A 27,638-nucleotide genomic window follows, 5' to 3' on the forward strand; every position below is an offset into this window, starting at 1 on the left:
TTTTTTTTTGCAAAATTTTCGCAGATTTTCGCGGTTTTTTTAGCTTTTATCCTTTTCTGCCGTGACACCATTCCGAATTGGTGCGAATTGTCAAAATCTGTTCAGCCGTTCTTGAGTTATAAGCGTAGTAACTAACATCATCCTTTTTTATATATATAGATTAGGCAGGGGCGATTTTAAAACCTTATTGAGCCCTTCGCGTTTCTGATTCCTGGGATTGAACTGAGCAAAAAAGTCCACTGGACCATATATCTACCGTGAAAATCGAGCCTCCCGATTTTAACTTTAAGTTATTTATTGACGTTTTTTAGATATTTTGGCATATAACAGCCAAACCATTGAGATTTTCGATCCAACACAAATACAAAAATTGTAGCCAAGACAGTAATTAAGAACTCTCTAATACATCGCGAAAGCATTGGAACGATCCTTCAGGCAGTTTTCGCCTTGAGAAGGTGCAAACTTTTCGAAAAATGTCGATAAATGACACTGTGCTATAAAAGTTGACCAGAAAAATATTCAAGTGTTCTAATGCAAATCTATATCGTGTTGGGATCCATGGACAACGACAATGCCTGTAGTTCGTTGGGGTCACTTCGTTTTATTTTTTTATAACGGTAAAAGTGGTGAAAATCTGGGTTTCTAACATTTTCAAATTTAAACGGGCATATCTTATTTTTCCAACAACGGATTTCTTTTGATCCTTCTTCCTCTTAAAGGGGTGAATAATGTCTTTTGAATAAGCTATTATTGTTTTAAATCGGTTAACAAATGACTAAGTTATAGTGGTTTATGTCTGAAATCCCCCACAAAAAACCTATAAAGGAATTTCTCATATTTTCAAAATAAATATTGAACAAAACAAAAAAACATTATATTTTTGAAAATTATGAGATATTCCTTTATAGGTTTTTTTGTGGGGGTTTTCAGACATAAACCACTATAACTTAGTCATTTGCTAACCGATTTAAAAAAATAATAGCTTATTCAAAAGACATTATTCACCCCTTTAAGAGGAAGAAGGATCAAAAGAAATCCGTTGTTGGAAAAATAAGATATGCCCGTTTAAATTTGAAAATGTTAGAAACCCAGATTTTCACCACTTTTACCGTTATACAAAAATAAAACGAAGTGACCCCAACGAACTACAGGCATTGTCGTTGTCCATGGATCCCAACACGATATAGATTTGCATTAGAACACTTGAATATTTTTCTGGTCAACTTTTATAGCACAGTGTCATTTATCGACATTTTTCGAAAAGTTTGCACCTTCTCAAGGCGAAAACTGCCTGAAGGATCGTTCCAATGCTCTCGCGATGTATTAGAGAGTTCTTAATTACTGTCTTGGCTACAATTTTTGTATTTGTGTTGGATCGAAAATCTCAATGGTTTGGCTGTTATATGCCAAAATATCTAAAAAACGTCAATAAATAACTTAAAGTCAAAATCGGGAGGCTCGATTTTCACGGTAGATATATGGTCCAGTGGACTTTTTTGCTCAGTTCAATCCCAGGAATCAGAAACGCGAAGGGCTCATTAAGGTTTTTTTGCTTCCACACAAATCGCCCCACCCTAATATAGATATGTGTTCAACTTATTTGTCAAATTTTAGGGGTCATAGAGAGCTATCATGACGTCACACGCATTTGTACCTGATGGGAACTTTGACATTTCTTTACAATAACATAACATTTCCTTTATTTCTCTGAATTCTGCATGAGTCGACATACATGCAAGTCCAGGTGTATGATATAAAAAGCTCAGCCCTTTGGAAGCTAAGCCGTTCCCCACATGTTTACTATATCTTCAATCTACTCATCGTTAGATTCTTCTGCAATACTCTACAATAATTCCGCAAATTCCTAATCAGATCCCAACAAACCAATATAATTTTCTACACAAGAAAAAAACGCTAACTTGTAAAAATCTCACACTAACTGGTTTTGGTGGGATTTTGGCCAAACAGAACCGAGTCGCCAAGAGGTCAAAAGTTATGGTGTACCACCAACCAGCCAAGGAAAAGAAATGAAAAGTTATGTTTATCAAAGATTTTGCCATCAGCTGCAGTAGCAGCAGCAACAAATGCAGCGGCAATAGAAGTGCGGTGTCTGAATCATCTCTTTAGCGTTGCAACATAGCGTCAACATCATTATCCTCCTAACGAAATGGAAAACATTAAGGAAGAGTTAGTTAGTCATGGTAGAGCTTTTGCTTTTTTCTTTTTTTTCTGATGTTGTTGATAACGAAGTTGTTGGTTGCCGGGATGCCAGGCAGACTAGGTGGCTGCCTGGCTGGCTGGATGACTGACTGACTGGCTGCTTGTGAAGAGTCTCATAAAAAGTGAAATTTCGTTTCCTTAATGAGTTGCAGAATGCTAAATGTGTAACCAAGGGTTACACTTATACACGATGAAGATGATGTTTTGCTGTATGACGGCAACATTTTTGCTGTTGCACAAAAAAAAAACAAGTAGAAATCCCAACATCGTACATACATACAGACACACAGAAGTTGCCAACATGATTTCCATCACAAGAAAAAAAAAACATATTGGTGGTTAAAGAGCGGCGCATGGCCTAACAACACAATGACTGGAAAATTGTGTCATTATTGTTGAAAAGTTAATGAACTTTTTCGAACAAAAATGTTTGCATTAGAAAATACGAAGTCAGCCGGCCAGCCAACCAACCACTAAGTCATCACAACAATAATGTTGGCATTTTTCTTTCTAATATAAAATGCAAATGAAAGCCATTTCAACGTCAAGGAGTTGAGGTTATTATGATGGGTAAAATATTTTTTTGATAAATTTTGTTGGCTAACTAGCTGGCTCTGGCTCTGACTGACTGACCGAATGAATGTATGATGAGGATGGCGAAAAGTGCTTGGATACCCTTTAAGGTCAGTTTTTTAACGTTGGCAAAATGTGCCAACAAAATGGTATTTTATTTTCTATTCGTGATGTTATAAATTATGCGGTCAAATTATTTTTGAAATTTAATTATTTTTTATGGCAGATTATTTTAAGGAATTACATTTTGAGGTGTTATGGAATTTTTAATTTTAGTAGCATTTAGGAATTTAAAAAAGGAAATAATTAATAATTAGTATGAATAAGTGCTTACGGCATATTGAATTGATATTTGGAGGATTAAAACTTAGATAAGTTGCTTCTGTCTCCATCCATCCATTTTACACCTGTTTCACATTAAGTGAACACTGACATCCTTTTGGTATCACCTAGAGAGCTGCTATCCTTGAAAAAACATAATCGATGGTTTAATTGGCGGGTTGTTTAAGACCGGAGGCGACAGTGCTGATAAGAGCAGCTCATGCCCGATAGTTGGAACTTGAGTATGCAAAGTCCTTGTAAAACAAGAGATATGACCATATCATTCACGTACAGGTTTATAAGTCTCTTCGCCATCGCTTTTTCACTAATTAAAGGTAATGATCGGTTTATAGCAATGTGGTTTTAGATCTGGTAAATTCCCAATCCACATTATTTTCACTTTTCATCAAATGCTTGGAAAGACTCAAGAAAAACAGTTCGTTTTATATTTATACCCTCAGCATTTATGCTAATGAGGGTATATACACTTTCATACATGCAAAATGTGCCTCAACGTAATAATGGTTTTAGACCCCAAGTATGTTTGGACGAAATCCGTTTCAGACAATTTGGAATTGCATTAGCCATGTCCATCCGTCTGTCTGACTGGAGCGCATGATAACACCTGAACGGATCAACTAATTCGCTCCAAAATTTGGCTTTCGTAATATTTTGCCCAAACTTCGTTTATGGGTTTATATTGGTCCACTCCTTCCGGTACCTCCCCCAAAATTTGTGCGCACGATAACCCTTGAAGGGAGCAACCAAATCGGTCCATATATTTCACATCATGAAACTTCTACCAGACTTATCCCCATTATTATAAGTCTTCTTTTGTTATAGTTTGGATTTTCGAACAGATTTATAGCGTTCCGGTTAACTTTAAGTTAAAAGTGATGAACAGATTTTAAGGAGGACCTTCTTGGCATTAATTTTTAATGTGAAAATTTTGTTTTTAATGGCGACAAATTGGTTTATTTTGCTTTAATATGCATCCAATAGTAAAAGAAGCATGTAATAATGGCCCTTAGATTCCAATATGGACTCAATCGGTTCACTCCTTCGGGTACCTACCACACAAAATGTTGGAAAAGTTCAGTTAAGGACCTGCTCTCGAATTCGTTTGATTTTTGTTGTAACAACTTGTATTCACTTTCCCACATATGACTGTACAAGTTACATCAGGGGCAAGAACAGACTACCTGAGAAAATAGCCGGAAAGGTGCTAAAAACCTCTACGACTTCGTATGTAGGTGTTGGAGCGCAAGATAACTCTCTAACGGATCTGCCGATTCATTCCAAATTTGGACCTACGTAATTTTTTTGTCCTAACTTAGTTTAATTTCGAATATAAGCCATATCAGTCCACTCATTCAGGTACCTCACCCACAAAAGTTACAAAATGTTCGGAAAAATTGTGCGCACAATAACTATTAAAGGGAGAGACCATACTTTACACTTCCTAATATATCTACCAGATATAGATCAGGTTCGAATATGAACTATATTTGTCCACTCCTTCGGGTACCTCCCACACATAATTTCGGATAACTTTACTTTAAGAATTGCTCTCGAATCACTTTGATTTTTCATTATTTTTTGAAGCAAAATGCATTCCCTGCCTCCATTACGCCGCCAAAATTTTTTCAGGGGCAAGTCCATAATTCTTCAGAAAACAACCCGAAACGTGTAGGAAAAGCCCTATGGCACCATTTGTAGTGGCTGGAGAGCACGGTAACTCGCGAACTGCTTAACCGATTTGGTCAAAAATTTGGCCTTCGTCATATTTTGTCTATACATAGTTTCAGTTCGAAAATGGACAATGTCTGACCACAACTTCCGGTACTTCCTCCCAATATTTAAAAATGTCACTAAATAGGTATATCTTGAACGGGCAACTAGTTTGGTCCAACTTTTGGATCTCCTAAGAATTTGTCCAAATTTTGTTTATATTCTAAAAAGGCCCATGACGGTCATCTCCTTACGGTACCTCCATCCGTCTGTTGAAACCAAGATACAGTACGTAATTTTTAAGATAGAGCTTTGTAATTTGTTATAGAAGTTTCTATTACACCTAGGATGTTTGGTAATGTAAGTGGGCTATATCGGTCCATGTTTTGATATAGCCCCATAGAACGGTATCACCCGATCTTCGGTATTTTGTAGGTTTTTAGCCTCATTATCATACCGAAATGGCAGAAATTTGGTACTTAGTCTTCGCTGGGGGTATAAAACTTTCCCTAGAAATTTGTCGGCCACGCCATCACATAGCCCCCATAGAACGGTACCTCCCGATTTTTCGTATTTTGAAGGTTGTGACCTGAATATTCGACCGAAATGGCTGATACGTGGCATTTGGTCTCCGTCGTGGGTATAAAACCTTCCCCCAGAAAATTGTCGGTACAGATCCACAACTTCATATAGCCCCCATAGAACGGTACCTCACAATTTTCGGTATTTTAAAGGTTGCGGCCTCAATATCACAACAAAATGGCTTGGTGTTTAGTCTTTGTTGATGGTATAAAACTTTCCACCTGAAATTTGTAGGTATAGCTCCACGCCTTCATATAGCCCCATAGAACGGTACTTCCCGATTTTCGTAGTTCTGAAGGTTGTAACATCAATATCCTACCGAAATTACTAAAAATTGTTATTTAGACTTCCAGGGGTTTATAACATTGACATTTACTCTGTTTTGGTTCAGAAATAAACTTTACTTTAAACTTTGTATTTGTATCCTTTTTCTGTGTTGTGAGTAGCATATCCCGGAATGCCTGGACCAGATTAGTTTATTTCATGCAGGGACGGACGAAACCCCAGGACCAATTTATATGTGCTCAGTCTGTCACACAGTCCCAGTGAGTTGTCATCGTCATCAGAATACGCTATTTCCCTGCACCCCCCAAATGCAGCCGCACACGTAACACATAACCCCAGTCGTTGTTGTTCAAATCCCTGAAAATTAATCCTTTTTACAATTTAATTGCAGTGGACTCCGAGGTAAAATCGAGGAAATAGAAGATTTCATGAGTCGGAAGAACACAAGGTCGCGGCGGTGCAGGAAACCAAGCTAAACAACAACAGCAGCTTACAAATGAGGAAGGATGGCACCAGAAGTGGAATTGGGGACTAGTTTTTCTGTTGCACTCAAATTCAAAACAGACCTACCACGCTTTAGCAGTAACGAGTGGAACTGCCGAGCTGTATTCCTGCTTAAAGGCCTAAAATAAGCCATCTTTTGATCATAACCTACTGACCTTGGGGGACTTTAATGCTCATCATGAATTATGGCATTCGGTTCTCGGAAATGACAAGAGGGGTATAGCGCTGGCTGAACAGATTTATTGATATACGTTTTACATGGTCAATGAGGGCGCCCCTATTTAAAATTGGGGAGAGTGCATCAGTTCGGCAGTTATAACCATTATGTCACCTGGCAAATGACGTCACTTAGCAACCGTTGTTGGGTCAGACCATTTCCCCATAATTGCCTTTATCAACATACCATCCAATGTCATCACTTCTGAACGCCGCACTATCATTAATCATGAGAAAGCTAATTGGTCTAGTTCTGAGAATTCACTAATCCCGGCCTCGTAGATTTACCCAATCCTGCTGATTTTGCGGTCGCGGAGAGGACGTTCCGAAACATCATCACCGCACGAAGTGTGACCAAATTTCCGAGTCGAGGCGACGGAATTAGCTAATGAGCGCGATGAGCTTCGTCGAGCCCACTCCAGTGACCCCAGGATCCGGGAGCTGACACTGGATGTTAACAAGTTGGTCTAGGTGAGCATAAGCGGCTAAATCAGTTGAAGTGTTGCAACTTTGGTGCAGGAATAAGTGAATTGGGGGCAAAGTTAGGTCACGCTCGAACCCTGGAAGAAGAATGATCACATTTGGCAACATTACGCTGACTGATCCGAAGATGTGCACAAATTATTTAATCGACCGTTTGTTAAACAATTCGATGTGGCAGGGCGAAGAGAAGAGTACTGCGGCGCATTACATCTCTACCTGCCGAGGAGGCAAACACAACAAATGGTGTGCGAATGTTATCAGGAACGCTAAATTGTCCAAAACGTTGAGTCTTGGAGAAAACTCTATGGTAAGGCTGAAAAACCTAGCGTCGAGTATACCACTAAAGTTCTCAAACTGTCGCTAGCCACCCACATCGTTCCCGAAGTGTTGAAAATCAAGGTGGTCCCGCTAATGAAGTCAGACAAGGATGCCAGTAAAGATGAATCGTATAGACCGATTTCACTTTTGTCACCCGTACCAAAGACCCTTGAGGCTTCAATCCGCAGCACAGCACGCTGAACGCCATATCCACACATATAACTCGAGGACTCAACCAGAACACGCCGTGGGTGAAGACTTTGTTGATTTATTAAAAAAACTATGATTGGTCGCCAGTCGTACGTGGAATTTAGAAGTCCAACCCTTGTAGAATAAAACAGGCAGTGCCTCAAGGTGTGGTTATATCTCCGGAACTGTTTGGCCGGTACTTCTCCAGTATTCTCCCCCTGTAGACGTCATTGAGATCGTAAGATATACCGATTATTGGACAATATTGGCACCAGGTACTTTCCTTGATGTCATTTGTGAAAGGCTGAACTTATATTTGACTTACTGCCTTTTTCCGTGCTAGAAATATGCAAATGTCAGTCACTAAATCTATGGCCACTTTGTTCACCATACGGACTGTAGAGGCGAGCGAGCACTGGGTTGAATGTCATCGTCGATAGTAGCAGAATTCCGAGCATCATCTACCCCAAGATTCTAGGGTTCACATTCGAAAGCATATTCATGCCGTCTGCGCATGCCATAGCTATCTGCGACAACCTGAGCTGTAGGAACAAGTCCTCAGGTCCCTATCCGTCACCACATGGGTGCCGACAAAGAAACCTTGATGGCCACATATAAAGTGATAGGTCGGTTTGGTGTAAGCTATAGAGTTGGGCAATTCAATGACCTAGTTCACTGTCCTAGTTCAAAAACGTATGAGTAACATCATACAAACTAACGTGAGATATTACGTATACGCATTTTTTTAAATAAACGACCGGTGTCCGTTGAACTAGATAGTGAACTAGGTACACGCAGAGAAAAAATTTTGTTGGAACAATCATATTCTAAGAGCAAAAAAGTGTTTTTTAAAATTCTTAAAATAGGTATTGTTGGTGCAACAATATATTTTGTGTCATCATGTTTCCTAATAAAAAAATATATGGTTGAAACAACAATATATATTTTCAGTTTTTTAAAATACACTATTTTGCTCTTAGAATATGATTGTTCCAACAATATCTCTTCTCTGTGTGTAGTTCAATTTGTACAACTCTAGTAAGCTATGCGGTGCCCCTAGATCCGTAGCCTGTCAGGCAGGTTTGAATAGCATTCATCGTCAGCTGCCACGATATACTCTGGTTTGTCTGCTTTTCGGTAGAGAAGTTTTCTGACAACTAATTTGTAGATAAAAACGTCAAAATACCTGAAATCAAATGGTACCTTTATATGGGAGCTATAACAAAACGTGGACCTATATAAATAATTTTTGTCATAAATGTCAACATACAGATAATTCGGCAAGAAAATGTAGCTAAAATACCTGTCCACAATTTTTCGTGGAGATGTTTTTGGACCACATCAAAAATTGTGGACAGATGTACACGTTATGGAATAGCCCCATATATAACAGTATCGCCTGATTTCAGGTTTATTTGACCTTTTTAGAAACATTTTCTTGCCGAAAGTTAACTTTAAGGACTCCCAGTAATGAGGAATACGTCAAAATACCTGAACTCGTGCAGTACCGTTTCTTCATCACTGGGAACCCTAAATGACAACTTATAGCTAATTTGATCTGAAAATATAGCTAAAAATTTCAAAATGCCTGAAATCGGGCGGTGCCGTTTTATGGGGGCTACTCCAAAAAACCAATATAGATCATCTTCGAATTTAATCTAGCTGCAGACGAAGGACACATGTGTAAAAGCTTTCTGAGCTCTATCTCAATTCATTCGGAAGATAGCACGATTACAACAGACGAGCAGACGAACATGGCTAAATCGACTTAGAATTTCACGCTGATCAAGAAAAATGTTTAATTGGATGAGTTACAAACGAAATGGCAAACTTAATATACCCTCCATCTTATGGTGGAGGGTAGAAAAATGAGGCTGGAAATATATCATATGCTGTTACAATTACAACAATAAATATAACCGTCCTCTTTTATATTTATATTAAGTATAATCTATACTAGTGTTTTTTAATCTAAATAAATAGTTTACACTTTCATTTAGCATCAATTAACCCAATTCCGTATTCCAAGATTCGTATGTATTCAAATACCAATATTCCAATTAACCCAACAAACAATGTATGTACCACTTTGGATCTTTATTCAAACTCACCTGCATTAGTAAACATAAAGCAATTGTTAATGACAATTTTTTCAATCTCATCTTTGATTGTTTCTTAAGTATCTGCCGGCACGCGAGTGTGTGAAGGAAAATCTACAAATAAACAAAAAAAAAAACGAAAAAAAATTAAATACATTATTGAATTATTTACAAGTGAAAGTTATTTATCTATTCATTATTTCCAGCAAATTTTGAGATTAGCATAAAACATAAATTGACACAGAAATTCTACACATACACATAAGTATATATGTTTGTTGTTATTGTGGTAAATGTAAATTTAAACAGTTTTTGCAGCAGCAACAACAAGATATAAGTTTATTTGATTTCAATTTAATTCGAACATGATTTTGCTATTAATTGCAGCACAAACAAGTGTCATGTGAAGATAATGAATGACAACAATAACAACAACAACGACAGTAAACAATAGCAGCATCATTGTAAACCTATTGTTGTTGTTGTCGTTGTTATTGTTGGCTATTTGTATTGTGCTTGGGTCAATAGTTATAATTGTGTGTTAATTTGCTTATTCATTTGTCTTTCCGCCCATTTATCCATCTTCTGTTGGAGTTTGTTTGGGTTTTGGTTTCGGAACAGAATGAGAGAATAAATTTCTATTATAACTCTTAAATGGACAACTACATGCATATATACTGTATGTCGGTATGATGCCTTGTTTTGAATTTCAATATTCATTGTTGTGTACTTGTAATTCTTCAGGCATCACTCCTACAAGTGTTCGGCTGTAGTAAATCTGAAAGACCTCATAAATAGGGTACACACATAATTGCAAACTTGTGTACATATACATATTCTTATTGCCACAAATTTTGCCAACTAACTCTAAGGGCATTGTGTGTCAATCAATTATTGTGACCACAAAGAAACATTATTACATTTTGATCAGGGAAATTACCATCAAACGAGTGATTTCACTTTCTATGTGTTAATATGATGGTCAGTTGGTCGGTCCATTGGCCATTGTTAATGGAATTCATCTCAAATTGAACAAATTGAAATTAGTACAAACAAGTAAAAAAAGTATCAGTCGGCTTGGCCGACAGAGATATACCCTCAGCCTGTGTATATTGAAACAATTTTTTCCCATAAAACGTTGGTATTTAGAGGGTTTTAAAAATTTTGAACGCAATGAACCGACAAATATGTTGATTAGATTAAAGAGCAGAAGTTTTGCGGGGGAATTACTTAAAAGAATGGATCGACATTGACCATTATGGAAGTCGATCTCCAGCCACTACATACGTTGCCATAGGGGGGTTTTACTCCCTTTGGGCTGTCTGCTTAAGAAGTGTGGATTTGCCCCTGAAACAACTTTTACCATCGTAATTGAGGCAGCGAATGCAAGTTGCTTCAACAAAAATAAAAGTGATTCGATAGCAGGTCTTAAAGTGAACTTATCCGAAATTTTGTTTGGGAGGTACTGGATGAAGTGGACAAATATAGTCCATATTTGGACCTGATCTATATCTCGTAGATATATTAAGATGTGTTAAGTATGGACCAATTCGGCCACTCTATTCAAAAGTTACCGTACGAATAATTTTTCCGAACATTTTTGAAATTTTGTGGGGGAGGTACCTGAAGGAGTGGACCGATATGGCTTATCTTCGAACTTAAACTATGTTTGGACAAAATATTACTAAGTCCAAAATTTGGACCCAATCAGCAGATCCGTTGGAGAGTTATCTTGCGCTCCAACCACCCCACACGGTGTCATAGGGGTTTTGTGAAACTTTCAAGCTATTTTCTCAGGAAGTTTGGACTTGCCCCTGCTGAAACTTGTACCGTCGTATGGGGGGCAGTGAATACAAGTTGCTAAAACAAAAACCAAAGCGATTCGAGAGCAGGTCCTAAACTGAACTTATCCGAAATTTTGTGTGGGAGGTACCCGATGGAGTAGACCTATTGAGTCCATATTGGAACCTCATCTAAGTCTGGTACATATTTGACGATGAGCAAAGTATGAATCAAATCGGTTACCCCCTTTAAGAGTTATCGTGCGCACAAATTTTCCGAACTTTTTCGAACTTTTGTGGGGGAGGTACCGGAAGGAGTGGACCGATATAGCCCATCTTCGAACTTAAACTAAGTTTGGGCAAAATATTACGAAAGCCAAAATTTGAACCGAATCGGTTCATCGGTTCGAGAGTTATCGTGCGCTCCAGCCAGCAGGACAGACAGACAGACAGACGGACGGACATGGCTAGATCGACTCCAAATTGTCTGAAACACATTTCGTCCAAACATACTTGGGGTCTAAAACCATTATTTCGATGAGGCACATTTTCATCGTATCAAAGTGTATATACCCTCCTTAGCCTAAAGGCTGAGGGTATAATAATGTAGAGTATTGTGTTAGAGATATAAACCCTTACATTGGTTAAGATGAGAGCTTTGAGACTAATTTTTCTAGCATTGTATGTATACGAAACACTTACAGCCTGTTGCACTATGTCGAACAAAAATGAAAACGATAGAAAGACTACTTAACTCGTTTAGGAATTTCAAATTTTGTAGTTGTTTCGAAGTAAACCCAATATAACCATGAAAAGCAAAGTTTAGGTGTTTTTCGTTCGCATTCATTATACCCTCATTATATACGCATCAATTATACACTTCCATATAGGCAAAATGTGCCTCATCGAAGTAATGGTTTTAGACCCAAGTATGTTTGGACGAAATGTGTTTCAGACAATTTGGAGTTGATTGAGCCATGTGCTTCCGTTTGTCTGTCTGGCTGGCTGGAGCGCACGATAATTCTCGAACGGATCAACCGATTCGGTCCAAAATTTGGCTTTCGTAATATTTTGTCCAAACCTAGTTTAAGTTCGAAGACGGGTTATATCAGTCCACTCCTTCCGGTACCTTCCCAACAGAAGTTCGAAAATGTTAGGAAAATTTGTGCGCACGATAACTCTTGAAGGAAGCAACCGAGTTGGTCCATACTTTGCACATCGTGAAACTTCTACCAGACTTAAATGAGGTTCCAATATGGACTCAATGGACCAAAAATTTTGGAAAAGTTCAGTTTAGGGCCTATTCTCGAATCGCTTTGATTTTTGTTGTAGCAACTTGTATTCACTGTCCCCTATACGACGGTACATGTTTCATCAGGGGCAAGTCCATACTTCCTGAGAAAATTGGTCCACTCTTTCTCACAAAAGTTCTAAGTTTTTCCCTAAAATGGTGTGTACGGTAACTCTCGAAGGTAGTAACCGAGTTGGTCCATAGTGTGTACATCGTAATATTTCTACGAGACATAGATTAGGTTCAAATATGGACTATAATGTATGTCAACTCTTTAGGGTACCTCCCACACAAGATTTCCGAAAGGTGCAGTTTAAGAGCTGTTCTCGAATCCCTTTGATTTCTGTTGTAGCAATTTGTATTCGTTGTCCCCATTACGACGGAACAAGTTTTTTTCAGGGGCAAGTCTTTAGTTCCTGAGAAAATTACCCCAATGCTGTAAAACCCCTACGACATCAGTAACTGGAGAGGACGGTTAGTTTCGAACGGATCAGCCGATTCGGTCCAAAGTTTCACCTTCGTAATATTTTGTCCAAACTTGGTTTAAGTGCGAAGGTGAGCCATATCTGTCCACTCCTTCGGGTACGTCCCCCACAAAAGTTTAAAAATGTCACTAAAATGGTACCCACTATATCTCTTAAAAAGGCATGCCGATTTGGTCCAGGGGAATCCAAAGTTCTCCTAATATTTTATCCAAATGTAGTTTAACTTCGAAAATGGTCCATATCGGTCTTCTCTTTAGGGTACCTTCACACAGCCTGAGGGTATATCTCTGTCGGCAAAGCCGACTGATACTTTTTACCGGTTTTCTTTCGACATAGTGAAACAGGCCCTTAGACTACTTGTGACCTAATATATTGGTGGCGTAGAAGATAACAAATACCAAGCAAAGTCCGTTTGACTTTAAGAAGAAATGGTATTACCTACATTCACCTTAGAAATTGCAAATTGAAATGTACCACGTATACTTCGATAAATACGATATATACCGCTAGAAAAAAACTTTTTCTATAAAGAAAAATTAAAGGGAATCAGTCGGTTTTGTCGGCAGTGAAATACCTCCAGCCTATCACTGTACACAAAACAATAAAATGAGTGGTGGACTGAATGTACTCCGAACACAAGATCCATAATTTTAAAAATAACATTATCGTAGGTGTCTATAGAAGTTTTGGAAGTTCCCAAAGTTCACTGACTGACCCAAGCCATACAGTCAACGAATACACAAAAAAAAACAAGTAAAAAGTCGTTAAGTTCGGCCGGGCCGAACTTTTTATAGTTAATTAAAATGGAATAATTAGTCTCCTTTCACAATTTTAGGTGGAACAATTTTTCGACCATGGATAGATATTCCAATTGCCTAAATTATCTAATCTAATCTTAATATGTGTTCAGTTAGGTGAAATGTACCACCTACGGGACTATATCAAAGAGTTAACCTATCTTCATAATTTTTGGTGGAAAAGTTTTATAACTACAGGGAACTCAAAAGTCAAATTGAGGGTAGCTCCATCAAACAATGTAGACCCTCAAAATACCGAAAATCGGGAATTACCGTTATATAGGAGCTATTCGAAAACATGGACCTATATTGACGAATTTTCATGACCATTGAAATTACAGCTAATTCGGTTAAAAATTTTAGCTAAAGTTCTCAAAATACTAAAAATCGTGAGATACCGTTATATGGGGTCTATACTAAAACATGAACCTATGTTGACGATTTTTGTTGAGTAGATTTCGTGGCCGCTGAGAACCTCAAATGTCAAATTACAGCTAGTTCGGTTAAAAACTGTAGCTAAAATTCTCAAGATATCGAAAATCGGGAGGTACCGTTATATGGGGGCTATATCAAAATATGGACCTATGTTAACGATTTCAATATGCAACAAAATGGAGGTGAAAGTCTGAGGAAGAGATAATTCCTTTTGGGGATGGATGTCCTTGGTGAGTATATTAAGAACCCCGAAGGACAGATCCGCCGTGAGTCGAACTTCCGCGTTATGGCGTAATGAAGTTTTTGTTAGAGACCCTGTAAGGCATCAGGAATTAGCGTTATATCTTGTTCACTATTGCTTTAGCTTATTTTTGAGATGACATGTCTTCAGTCGAATCGAATGAGGATTATTTTCGTAGAGCACTTCGATTTTCTAACTCGCTTCCTCCAATGTCCATTTCGTCCTTTATTTTAAGAGCCGCTATAAAAGTACCACAAGCTGACGTTTTTCAGCTTCGAAATGTTCCGCAAAAATGTCGCTCAGACAATTTTAGGTACGGCTCTCATTGACAACTAATCAATTTTGTCGCGTTTTCGCGGTCGTTTTGTGCATTTACCCTGTTTTTCTTCAGAAAAAGACTATATTTTGTTTTTTTTTTTTTTTGTATATTCGTTACAGAACATAAAAAACACAAAACACAGTTTTTTCTGAGCAAACAGGGGGAATGTCAAAACGCGACAAAATGGATTAGTTGTCAATGTGAGCTGTACCTAAAATTTTCTGAGCGGCAGTTTTGCAGAACATTTCGAAACTGAAAAACGTCATCTTGTGGTACTTTTATAGCGGCTCTTGAAATAAAGGACGAAATGGACGTTGAAGGAAGCGAGCTAGAAGGTCGAAGTGCTCTACGAAAATAATCCTCATTTGATTCGACTGAAGACATGTCATCTCAAAAATAAGCTAAAGCAACAGTGAACAAAGATATAACGCTAATTCCTGATGGTCTCTAGCAAAAACTTCATCACGTCATAACGCGGAAGTTCGACTCACGGCAAATCTGCCCTTTGGGATTATTAATATACTCTCCAAGGGCTTTCATCTCCAAAAGAAATTATCTCTGCCCCAAAATTTGTGTTCACAGTGATATTAGGAGATCCGAAATTTTGACTTTTTTAACTTTTGGGGAAGAAGTACCGGAGGGTGCACATTCATTGCCCAAATTATGATGAAGGCCAAATTTTGGACCGAATCGCCTGATCCGTTCGATAGTTATCGTGCGTTCCAGCCACTACACATGGTGCCATCGGTGATTTTTGCACTTTGGCGCTATTTTCTCAGGAAGTATGGACTTGTCCCTTATAAAACTTATACCGTTGTAATGGGGACAGCAAATGTAAGTGTTTACAACAAAAATCAAAGCGATTATAGAGCAGCTACTAAACTGAACTTCTCCGAAATTTTGTGTAGGAGGTACCCAAGGGAGTGGATCGATAGCGTCCATATTGGAACCAAAGCGATTATAGAGCAGCTACTAAACTGAACTTCTCCGAAATTTTGTGTAGGAGGTACCCAAGGGAGTGGATCGATAGCGTCCATATTGGAACCTCACCTATGTCTGGTAGAAATGTCACAAAGTACAATGTATGGACCAAATCGATCACTCCCTTCAAGAGTTATCGTGCGCACAATTTTTCGAAAATTTTTGAACTTTTGTGGGGGAGGTAACTGAAGAAGTTTACTGATATGGCTTATCTTCGAACATAAACTATGTTTGCACAAAACATTACTAATTTTGGACCAAATCGGCAGATCCGTTCGAGTATTATCTTGCGCTCCAACCACTACACACGATATCATAGGGGTTTTTTGCAACTTTCAGATTATTTTCTCAGGAAGAATGTACTTGCCCCCGATGAAAGTTGTACCGTCGTATGGAGGGCAGTGAATACAAGTTGTTACTACAAAAATCAAAGTGATTCGAGAGCAGGTCTTAAACTGAACTCTTCCGGAATTTTGTGTGGGAGGTACCCGAAGAAGTTGACCGATTGAGTTCATATTGGAACTTCATCTAAGTCTAGTAGAAACTTCACGATGTGCAAAGTATGGATCAAATCGGTTACTCCCTTCAAGAGTTATCGTGCGTGTAAATTTTCCGAACATTTTTGAACGTTGTGGGGGAGGTACCGGAAGGAGTCGACTGATATAACCCATCTTCGAACTTAAACTAAGTTTGGACAAAATATTACGAAAGCCAAATTTTGGACAGAATCGGTTGATCCATTCGAGAGCTATCGATGAACACATTTTTTATCATATCAAATTGTGTATACCCTCGTTAGCCTAAAGGCTTATGAAGAAGGTGAAGGTAAAATTTGTGACAGAAAATCCAATAGAAGTTACTATCATTAAACAAAGTCTTCCAAACTGGTGTTCAGTTAATGAATCATATATTCGGTTCGGAGCAACCTGTACATATATTAAAAAAATATATAAAAAAGTTCTCCGAGAAACGTTTTTGGTGTAAAGGGCTTCGAAATAAGAATACTGGAATGATGCTCACTACCTATGAAAATGGAAAATATTGTTTATTTTAGTATCGAGAAGTGAAGCCATTAGATTTCAAGACTTTCAGTCAATAAATCTCCTTTGATGTGATGCAGAATTAATTTTTAATCCTTGCGCCAATCTTCTTTTTAAGTAAAAACTTTTAAATAATCCAATTTTAAAATGCAAATAGTTAATAAAATAAAATGCAATTAATAAACTAATTGTCGAGATATCAACTACATTGAAATCTAAGCAAATATGTGTTGGCATTATTTTTATCCTTAGGTTTCTTTTTTTCTTTTTCGTATACATACTTTTAAAAATGTTTTAAATTATGTGTCCATTGTGAAGATATTAGTCTGATTCGTATTGTGTGTTTGCCTTTCTTTAGTTATCATTGTTTACTTGACTTTTATTTTCATTAAATAATTACCTAATAATTTCTTTCACCCACTTTGTCAAAAGTGACAACAATGGGACAATATTTATAAAGAAAATAAATATAGTAACGATTTCATTGTGTCCACCTTCGATTGCGATGCGGTAAGTGCTATACACATGTCTAAACAATTTGAATACAATAGAAAAAATTGTGTTATAAAAACACTTATAACTTTTAACTTCACTTAATTATGTATTATATTTATATAAGTTAAAGTAATATTTAATAATGCTGACTCTATGACCTTAATCATATGAAGAAGAAAACAAATAATAAATCGTTACCAAGCTGTTGCAGTAAGTTATTCACAATGCAAAAGAAAGTTTTGTAAAGTGCAAAAATTCCAAATTTATTAGCATTAGATTTTTGAACTTTTTAAAGCTGTAGTAAAATATGAATTGGCCAAGTAAACACAAAAATAAACATAAATTATTTAATATTTATATTTTAGTCAAATTATAAATTTGTAAAACAAATTACTAACACCTCTTGTATTTTTGGTGGAACGATAGCTTAAAATTCAGTTCATCTCTTAAACTTTACAACCACAAATGTATAAAAGTAAAAGTTTTATTCTCCAATCAATGTTTGTCTGTATAAGTGTCATATTGAAATACGATAAAGAATAACCAAAGTGTTATAAATGTTTTAATACACGTGTGGTTTACTTTTATTTGTATGTTAATTGTTTGACGTTAATTAATTTAAAAAATAAAACAAACGACTTAAGACACAAGTAAATTCACGTGTGGTCCGTTAGACTTTTTAGCGATCTCGTACACTGTTGAGTGATATGCATATCAACTGATTAATCACAAAACAAGTAAAAAAGTATCAGTCGGCTATGCCGACAGAGATATACCCTCAGCCTGTGTATATTGAAACAATTTTTCCCAAAATACGCATGTATTTAGGGGGTTTTAAAAATTTTGGGCATTTGAACCGACAAAAATTTTGATTAGGATTAAAGATCAAAAGTTTTGCGAAGGAGATACTAAAAGGATTGGATCGACATTGACCGTTATGGAAGTGGATCTCCAGCCACAACATATGGTGCCATAGGGGGTATTTACACTCTTCGGGCTGTTTGCTCAAGAAGTATGGACTTGCCCCTAAAAAACTTTTACCATCGTAATTGAAGCAGCGAATACAAGTTGCTTCAACAAAAATCAAAGTGATTCGATAGCAGGTCCTAAAGTGAACTTATCCGAAATTTTGTGTGGGAGGTACCAGATGGAGTGGACAAATATAGTCCAAATATAGTGTGTATAATATGGACCAATTCGGCCACTCCCTTCAAGAGTTACCGTATGAACATATTTTCCGAACATTTTTGAACTTTTGTGGGGGAGGTACCTGAAGGAGTGGACCGATATGGCATCTTTTCAAACTTAAACCATGTTTGGACAAAATATTACTAAGGCCAAATTTTGGACCGAATCGGCAGATCCGTTCTAGAGTTATCTTGCGCTCCAACGACCTCACACGGTGTCATAGGGTTTTTTTGCAACTTTCAGGCTATTTTCTCAGGAAGTATGGACTTGCCCCAGATGGAACTTGTACCGTCGCATGAAGGGCAGTGAATACAAGTTGCTAAAACAAAAATCAAAGCGATTCGACAGATGGCCCTAAACTGAACTTTTCCGAAATTTTGTGTGGGAGATACCCGAAGGAGTGGACCTATTGAGACCATATTGGAACCTCATATTACTCTGGTAGAAAGTTTACGCTGTACAAAGTATGGACAAAATCGGTCACTCCCTTCAAGAGTTATCGTGCGCACAAACTTTCCGAACATTTTCGAACTTTTATGGGGGAGGTATCGGAAGGAGTGGACCGATGTAGCTCATCTTCGAACTTAAACTAAGTTTGGGCAAAATATTACGAAAGCCAAAATTTGAACCGAATCGGTTCATCCATTCGAGAGTTATCGTGCGCTCCAGCCAGCAGGACAGACAGACAGACGGACAGACAGACGGACGGACATGGCTAGATCGTCTCCAAATTGTCTGAAACACATTTCGTCCAAACATACTTGGGGTCTAAAACCATTATTTCGATGAGGCACATTTTCATCGTATCAAAGTGTATATACCCTCCTTAGCCTAAAGGCTGAGGGTATAATTATAATGTAATTATAAGTCCTTTAAAAAGATTTCCTAATGGGATAAAAGTGCACATTTTAGTAAAAATGTTTTTAATATATGAAATGAATTATTCATAACTTAATAACAAATAAGTAAGGCGGGCGTTAAGTTCGGCCAAGCCGTACTTGTATACCCTCCTTTCGTTTATGAAAAAAACTAATGGCCTGTTTCTCTAAGACGATTCGAAACCAAATTTGTTCGAAATACTTCCAAACTTCTGTTATTGTGAAAATTTTTGGTTTCATTGAAAACAAATTTGAAATAATTATTTTTCAAAAAACAGAAGTTTGGTCGTATTTCGAACGAATTTGTTTTCGAACCTCTTAGTCAAACTGGGGGTAAATACTAAACTTCAGCAAGTTCGGTAAAAAAATGTGGCTAACCTTCAAAATACCGAAATCGAAACGTTTAACGTTTGAAGACCCAATACAAAATTTCAACCATTTCGGTGGCCATAACCTTCAAAATACCGAAAATCGGATGGTACCGTTCTATGGGTGCTATATGAAGACGTGGACCTATACCGACAAATTTCTGGGGGAAAGTTTTATACCCGCAACGGAGACTAAATACCAAATTTCAACTCTGGAATAAGTTCGAACATATTAACTGTTATACCATCAGTCTTTAAGCTAACGAGGGTATATAGAGCTTTGATACGATCAAAATATTTACCACATTGCACAGTGGTTCCGCCCGTGGACAAAAATCGAAAAATTGATGGCGACAAATTTTATTGCGATTGAATTAAATATTCTCTAAACATATCAAATTTTAAACATCCAGCCTTATTTTTGTAAATTTACAGCGGTTATACGCCAAGTTAAGTCAAAAAAGTTGTGATTTGTATGTGAAGCCTTAAAAACGAAATATACATCCGCAAAGCATTCGTAGGTTATGAGTAAAATTATAAAAAATTGGAGAGGTAAATGTGCAATTTTCAAAATGAAACTTATAGGTGATGGTATTGGCAATGTTTTTACGAAAAAACAAATTCATAATTCGTTTCCTAACTTCATTAAAAATAAATTCTTAATAATTGACCTTTTCTGCTATTTTTAATATAATTACTTTAAATTTATGTTGAGTTTTACTAATGTTGTGAGCATTTGTGAGTCTCGAAATTTTGTGTAAAATGCAGGGGAAAGTCTCTAGTTTACGATTAAAAAAAGTCCAGCTGCCCCCATCTGCCACCCGCTAATTTATTCCTCTTACACCACGCCCGTAAATTCGTCAAAATTCCGAAAATCGGGAGGTACGTTTATATGGGAGCTATGCCTAAGCTTGGACCTACACTGAACATTTTGGGCAGGGAAGTATTTTGCTCACTCAGAACTCAAAATGCCAAGTTACAGCCAAAACGGTTGCAAAATATGGGTAAAATCGTCAAAATTTCGAAAATCGGGAGGTACGTTTATATGGGGGCTATACCTAAACGTAGACCGATATTGACCATTTTTTTGCATGGAAGTATTTGGTTAACTCAGAACTCAAAATGCCAAATTACAGCCAAATCAGTTGGAAAATTTCGCTAAAATTGTCAAAATACCGAAAATCTGAGGGTACATTTATATGGTGGCTATACCTAAACGTGGACCTATATTGAATATTTTTTGCAAGGAGGTAGTTTATTCACTCGGAACTCAAAATGCCAAAAAACATCCAAATCGGTTGGTTAATTTGGCCAAAATCGTCAAAATACCACAAATCGGGCGGTACCTTCCTATGGGAGCTATACCCAAATATGGACCTACATCCACTAAAAATGGTTTTTCTATCTTTTTGGCTTGTTATAAAGCTACGTTTAAAATTTGAAGGCGGTAGCTCGATTAGAACCATTTTTGGCACTCTTTTCCATACAAGTGGGACCACTGTGCATTGAAATAATGGTCTGTTTGAATAATGTCAGTTTCCGACAATGTGGAGACGATGCTGATAATAAGTTCTGAATGGTCAACCCATTTTATACAACCAACGCCCAGTAAAGTTTTGCCCAAACTTAAATCAAGTTCGAAGATGGTCCATATCGGTCCACAACTTCCGTAATCTTTCACAAAACCATCAAAGCATGTCTCTGATCATTTTAATTTTTTTACACAAACTTTGTTCATGTTCAGATATTTCCTTCGCAAAAGTGCTTAAAAGCTAACACCACCTGAGATATGGGCCCCGAAATATGTCAATATTAGTTAGTCGGTGTCATGCTTAAGTTTTTGTCATACGGCACACGGCAAAGTTCAAAGGTGTTTTGTTCCATACGCCAGGCTTTATGGATATGGAAAAAAATACAAGATTTTTTGGGCCACAAAGCGGACATGGAGCATATTGACATCTGGTATTGAAAATTACATATATTGATCCAAATCCCCCATAAAGCGGTACCGCACAATTTTCGATATATTTTTTAGCCTCGTTATGGATTCGAAACGGCTGGAATTTGGTATTTGTTGGGGGTATAAAATATTCCAGGTAGAATAGTCTGTACAGGATCACCGGACCGGTAAATACCAAATTTCGATTGTCCAACCGAAATGACTACAATTTGGATTTGAGTCTTCGTTAGGGGTATTAAATATTTCTGCAGAGAATTGTTGATATACGTCGGCGTTTTGATATAGCCCTCAAAGGACGGTATCTCCCTATATTGGTTATTTTTTTAGACCTTTCCGAAATTGCTATAATTTGGTATTTAGTCTTCGTTGGGGCTACACAACTTTTTCTCTGAAATATTTCGGTACAGGTCCATGTTTTGGTATAGATCACATAGAACGCTACAGAACAATTTTCGTTCTGGGAGCAGCATATCCCGGAATGCCTGCTCCGAATTCTTTTGGTCCGTACCGGGACGGAGGGAAACCCAGGATCAATATATTTGTGTTCGGTTTCTCAAATCCGCATCTTCACCCACATCCAACCTTCGCTGAGATGCAATAGACGTCAGGAGTGGGTGCATCTAAGGGGTTGCTCTGGACCTTTCCACTTGTTCAAGGTCGCGGCAGTGTAAGAAACCAAGCTCAACAACAACTGTAGCTTACAACGTTGTGATGGTTACAACGTGCTAAGGAAGGGTCGCACCAGAAGTCCCCAGTGAGTAGTCATCGGATTACGAAACTCCCTCGTCGTCTAATTATGAGACTCCACGCAGTCCCCTCGCATCATGAGATGTGGCATTCGGCCCTCGGAAACGACCACAGGGGTACAGCGCTGGATGAGCAGATTGATAGCTCTACGTTTTGCACGGCCAATGAGGAAGCACCCACCAGAATTAGAGGATAGTGTCACAGTTCGCCACCTGGTCTGACAAATGACGTTACCTGGCAACCCGTCATTTCCCTTGGATCATACCATATCCCCATAACACTGTGCAACACTGAAAATGCAAACAACTTCTAATGGGCATTTTCTGAAAGTACATATTAAGACTACAAAACCCCTATTTGGGTTTCGGGTTTTTAGATCGGGTTTGGATTTTATGGCCTCATCTAAACCGGGCTAAAACGACACTTTTTTCCATTGGTCTGGGTTTTATCTCAGAAAATAATAAGAATTTTACTTTGCAGTCTTTAGCACTATTGTAGCCGTAAAGTAGTAGAATTTATGTGTAAAGTAGGTAATCTTCGAAAAACTGCATCTAGCGCATCAAAATCGTTAAAATATAGAAAAGTTTACACAATTTCTGAAATTCTGGTCAGTAGCAGCTAAAGTGTTGGGAGTTGAACCAAGTAACCTTTCGCAAAATATTTCAAATAATGTGCCCACCAATTCTTTAGAACATTCTGAAACTCTAAAATGATTATTTCACGTTGTTTACGCGTTATTTAATAACATACCTTCTACAAAACATATTTCAAACAATGTTCACACAACCAGTTTATTCTCATATTTGAGATTTCAATGTATTGTTGAAATATTTATCAAATTGTAGTTGTAAACTATGCAAGAAAGAACGCAATAGAAGCATTTTACAACAATGAAATGTTTTGAAGAGTTGTGTATTACATTTCAGCGAATATTTTTCCCAAAGATAACATTTAGAAAAATTTAACAGTTTTGGAGATACGCTGCGAAATATATACAAATGATGTAATTTTTAGATATATTATAAAATTTGAGGCAATAAATGCAGTTTTTGGAGTTGTTTATTCCTCCAAATATTTTCTTCCTGCTCTTATCTACGAGTTTGCTGCAGTGGTCAAAACAAGATTCGTATTGGTTTCTGAGATACAGCCGCGATTTGCGTTAAAAAGTCGATATTTAACCATGTTTAGATGAGGCCATAAAATCCGAACCCGATCTAAGAATACAAAACCCAAATATGGTTTCTGCCTATTGCTCCTCTACTTTCAAAAAATTCTCGACAGAAGTTGTTTGCACGCGATTAGCTCAACAATGTTGCACAGTGTAATTGTCTCCATTAGCAGACCACCCGATTTCATTACCTCTGAACGTGATGAGCTTCGTCGAGCCAACCCCAATGACCCCAGCGTCAGGGAACTGACACTGGAGGTTAACAGGCTGGTCGGCGAGCATAAGCGGAACAAGTGGTCAAATCATCTGAAGAGTTGCAACATTATAGCCGGTGTAGGTGAATTGAAGAAGGGAAGATAGTACCGCAGTCACGTTTGGCGACGTTACATTGCCTGACCCGAAGAGGTGCTCAGTTATTTCAATCGACAGTTTGTCGAGCACCCCGAGAGTGACAGGGCGAAGAGAAGAGTATTACGTCGCATTAGATCTCTTCCTGCCGAGGATGAACCACCACAGTTTACAATGAATGAGGTTGCCAATGCCATCAGGAACGCTAAATCATCCAAAGCGTTGGGCCTTATAGAGTATCCCGGGAGTGGAGTATCTCACTAAAGTTCTCAACTTGTCGCTAGCCACCCTCATTGTTCCCGAAGTCTGGAAAATGGACAGGGTGGTCCCACTACGGAAGCCCGGCAAGGATGCCAGCAAAAATTAATCATACAGGCCCATTACGCTTTTGTCGCCCGTAGCAAAGACTCTTGAGGTCTTAGTCCTTAGTCCCAGTATGAGAGATAGCTATCAAGTTGCCGATCATCAGCATGGATTCCGTAAGCAGTACAGCACGACAACAGCGCTGCACGCCATTACCACATATATTTGTCAAGGACTAAACCAGAGACCGCCGTGTGATAGAACAGTGATGGTGGCGCTTGACTTATCAAAAGCTTTTGATACAGTCAGGCACTCCACGCTTTTTGAGGGCATTGAACAGACAACGCTCCGGTCAAACTTGAAACGTTGGATAGTCAATTATATGTGTGGACGCCAGTCGTACATGGAATTCAGGAGCAAGAAGTCCAAATCCCGTAAAGTGGAACAGGGAGTTCCCCACGGTGGGGTGATATCTCCGGAACTACTTAACCTCTACCTCTCTATTCAACACTACATTCAAGTCATGCGCACACGCCACAGCTGTCTGCGACAAACTGAAAAGCAGGAACACAATCCTCAAGTCCTTAGCCGGCAGCACTTGGGGTGCAGATAATGAAACCTTGTTGACCACATATAACGCGATAGGTCGGTCCGTTATAGGCTATGCGGCTCCAGTTTGGTCCCCGAGATTATGGGATACGAATTGCCAAAAGATTCAAACCAACAGTGTGCCTCCTCAAGTCTTCAGTGGACCATCTGCATGAGGAGGCAAAGATTCTTCCAGTAAAGCAACATAATGAGATGCATTCGTTGCAGTACTTGCTTGGGTGTTCCCGTGATAGCCATCCCAATCACCATCTGCTGGCTAGGCCCGACACATTCAGGCCTATCAGGAAGGATATTCATGCTCTAGAGAGGGAGGTGCAACAATATATGAGAAAACCCCTAGATCAACAGGCATATCAAGCAGGCTTAAATAGTATTCACACGGGTGCAGTTGCTAAGGCCATAGGCAAATATAGTGTGAATAAAGTTCTCGGAGTACATCCCCCATCTATCGCAGTTGAGAAGCGTCAGCGACAAACCAGAGTAGTTTTGGCTCAACTACGCTCAGGATATTACAGTCGACTAAATTCTTATTGGGCGGAAATCAATCGAGCCGTGCAAGACATCTGTCCAGTATGCGGCATGGGGCCGCACGACACAAATCACCTTTTCAACTGCCCCGCCGAAACTACTCATCTAACTCCAGCCATTTTCCTGGAACTGGAGATAGACCCAGAGCCAGATTGAACAGAAGAACGAACATACAAACATAATTAATAAACACTGTTACAACAACAACCACTCCTATTTTTTGCACTCCTCAACTTTTAGTAATTCGCCCACAAAAAATCAACATTATTCAACTCGAATCATTTACCGCAGGTATACCTTGGGGAGCACGATAATTTTTTATGATGGTACCGATTTGGTGCAAACAAATGCAATTTTTAATTACAATTGAAGTGTTTCGAATTACGAACGGAATCCTTGAATTACAATGAATTACACCTTAAAAGGTGTAGTAATAAGATCAGTATATACTCTACGATACGATTAAAAATGTGCCACATTGAAATGATATGTTAACAGGTTTTTTTGTGGTATCATTAAGTACCAAATAATTTTATGTTGAAACGATGGATTTTAAAAATATCAATTTTTAAAAAATTCTGACGCAAAAGTTGGAATTTGAATTTTTTAAACAGAATTTTTAGGTATAAAACTGTACATTTTTGTTAGTTTAGGTCATATCAATCCACGGAGAACCCGCAAGAAGGTTACAAAACTTCAAAACCCTCTTAAATAAATAATTTTGTTAGTGTTATCGGAATTCGATCTTCCGTCTATATTTACCATAACTCAAAAGAAGTTTATTATTAATCACCTGATAGTTTAGAGTAAAATATGTTTTTAACATCATAACTATTTTTTCTGCGCTACTATAATTTTGTTGATTTGTTTTATTTTATTTTTTTAGTCAAAAAAAAAAATGTTTCACAAAATACCTGAGAACTTATTTCTTCTTGAAATATTGCCACAATTGACCTTAAAAATAATGCATTTCGTGATGTGAGTAATAATTCAACATGTTCATGCCACCAACAACTAAAATCTGCAAATATTATGAAAACTGAAAGTTTGTGTCTTAAGTCTTTCGTTTCGTTTTAGTTTGGGAATTTCACCCAAATACAATTTTTATCCTTATAATCCAAATAAGTTACTAAAAATAATAATTTAAAAAACAACAATAAATAATAACCACCATTTATCTTTACTACAATGTCTGCAAATAATATATAATAAGCTTTTCTTATGTGGACGGGCGTCTTAAGAAGGAAGTTGATGGCTCTTAACTACACCTGTCTGTCTGCGAGTTTGGCTATCTGCCTTTCAATCTGTCAGGCCTTTCATCGTTGGCCCGCTGGTCCATTCGTCGTTCATATCAAAATGCTTAATGATTTGTTAAGTACTTTATTATATGGCTGATTCGTGTTCAACATTTCTTTTTGCCTCAGAAATGTAAAGAATAGACTTCAAGTCCGTCAGGGGAAAAGGTGAATAAAGGAGAGAGGGGGGCAATGGTGTGATAAATCAACCATGGAAGAAAGAAAGATAACGTGACTTTGTAAGCCATGTTTATAAATCATTATGGTCAACACCTTTTTTTGTTGCTGCTTGATTATTTACCTTGTGATTTTACTCTTACTCTCGTTTGGGAATTTTAGTTTTTACGATCGACAAGCTTTTGTACTGTGTGTGATATAACTTTGGCTGATTGTGATCAGAAAATATCTCAATTGCTTATTGTGTGGGGTTTTTATTGTTTTTGTTCAAATTTGTGAGTACCAATGATTTGTGGTATTATTTGTTTTATTTCTTGAAGCTTTTTTGCTTATTTCTTTAAGCCGGCTCCATATGTTGGGGTCACACAAAAAGAAAACCTACAATTTGTTGTTTGCCACATTCGAACGAACATTGGTCTCTGGGGTGCGGCAGTGTTAAAGTGGCATGATCACATGAAGACATTGATGCTGATGGTCAGTTAGTTAGGAGAAATGAATGAATGACTGAATGTTTGAATGAAATTGCTGGTATTGTGGTAAATGACAAGTGCTTGGGCGTTGTTGATGTTTTTGTTTTAAAACAGTGAATTTGATAGCTGTGGGAATTTTGATTTTAGGCAACTCTTTTTTCTTATGCGATGAGTAAATTTGAATTAATTTAATGTAAACCCATAAATTTAAAG

The 27,638-nt window shown here is 37.7% G+C and overlaps 1 protein-coding gene across 2 annotated transcripts in view; it reads right to left on the reverse strand.

Annotated features, from left to right (window-relative positions):
• Positions 1-27,638, reverse strand: part of dy (transmembrane protein dusky) — an 84,618-nt gene that overhangs the window by 42,803 nt on the left and 14,177 nt on the right. For both annotated transcript variants that reach the window (XM_073979529.1, XM_073979528.1), the window contains exon 2: positions 9,534-9,635. In XM_073979529.1, coding sequence (XP_073835630.1) covers positions 9,534-9,584 — 51 coding nt within the window. In that variant the 5' untranslated portion in view covers positions 9,585-9,635. The remainder of the gene's footprint in view (positions 1-9,533; positions 9,636-27,638) is intronic.

Source organism: Musca autumnalis, unplaced genomic scaffold, assembly GCF_047663935.1.
Source record: "Musca autumnalis isolate F117 unplaced genomic scaffold, ASM4766393v1 scaffold_3, whole genome shotgun sequence".
In the NCBI taxonomy this organism is placed as follows: domain Eukaryota; kingdom Metazoa; phylum Arthropoda; class Insecta; order Diptera; family Muscidae; genus Musca; species Musca autumnalis.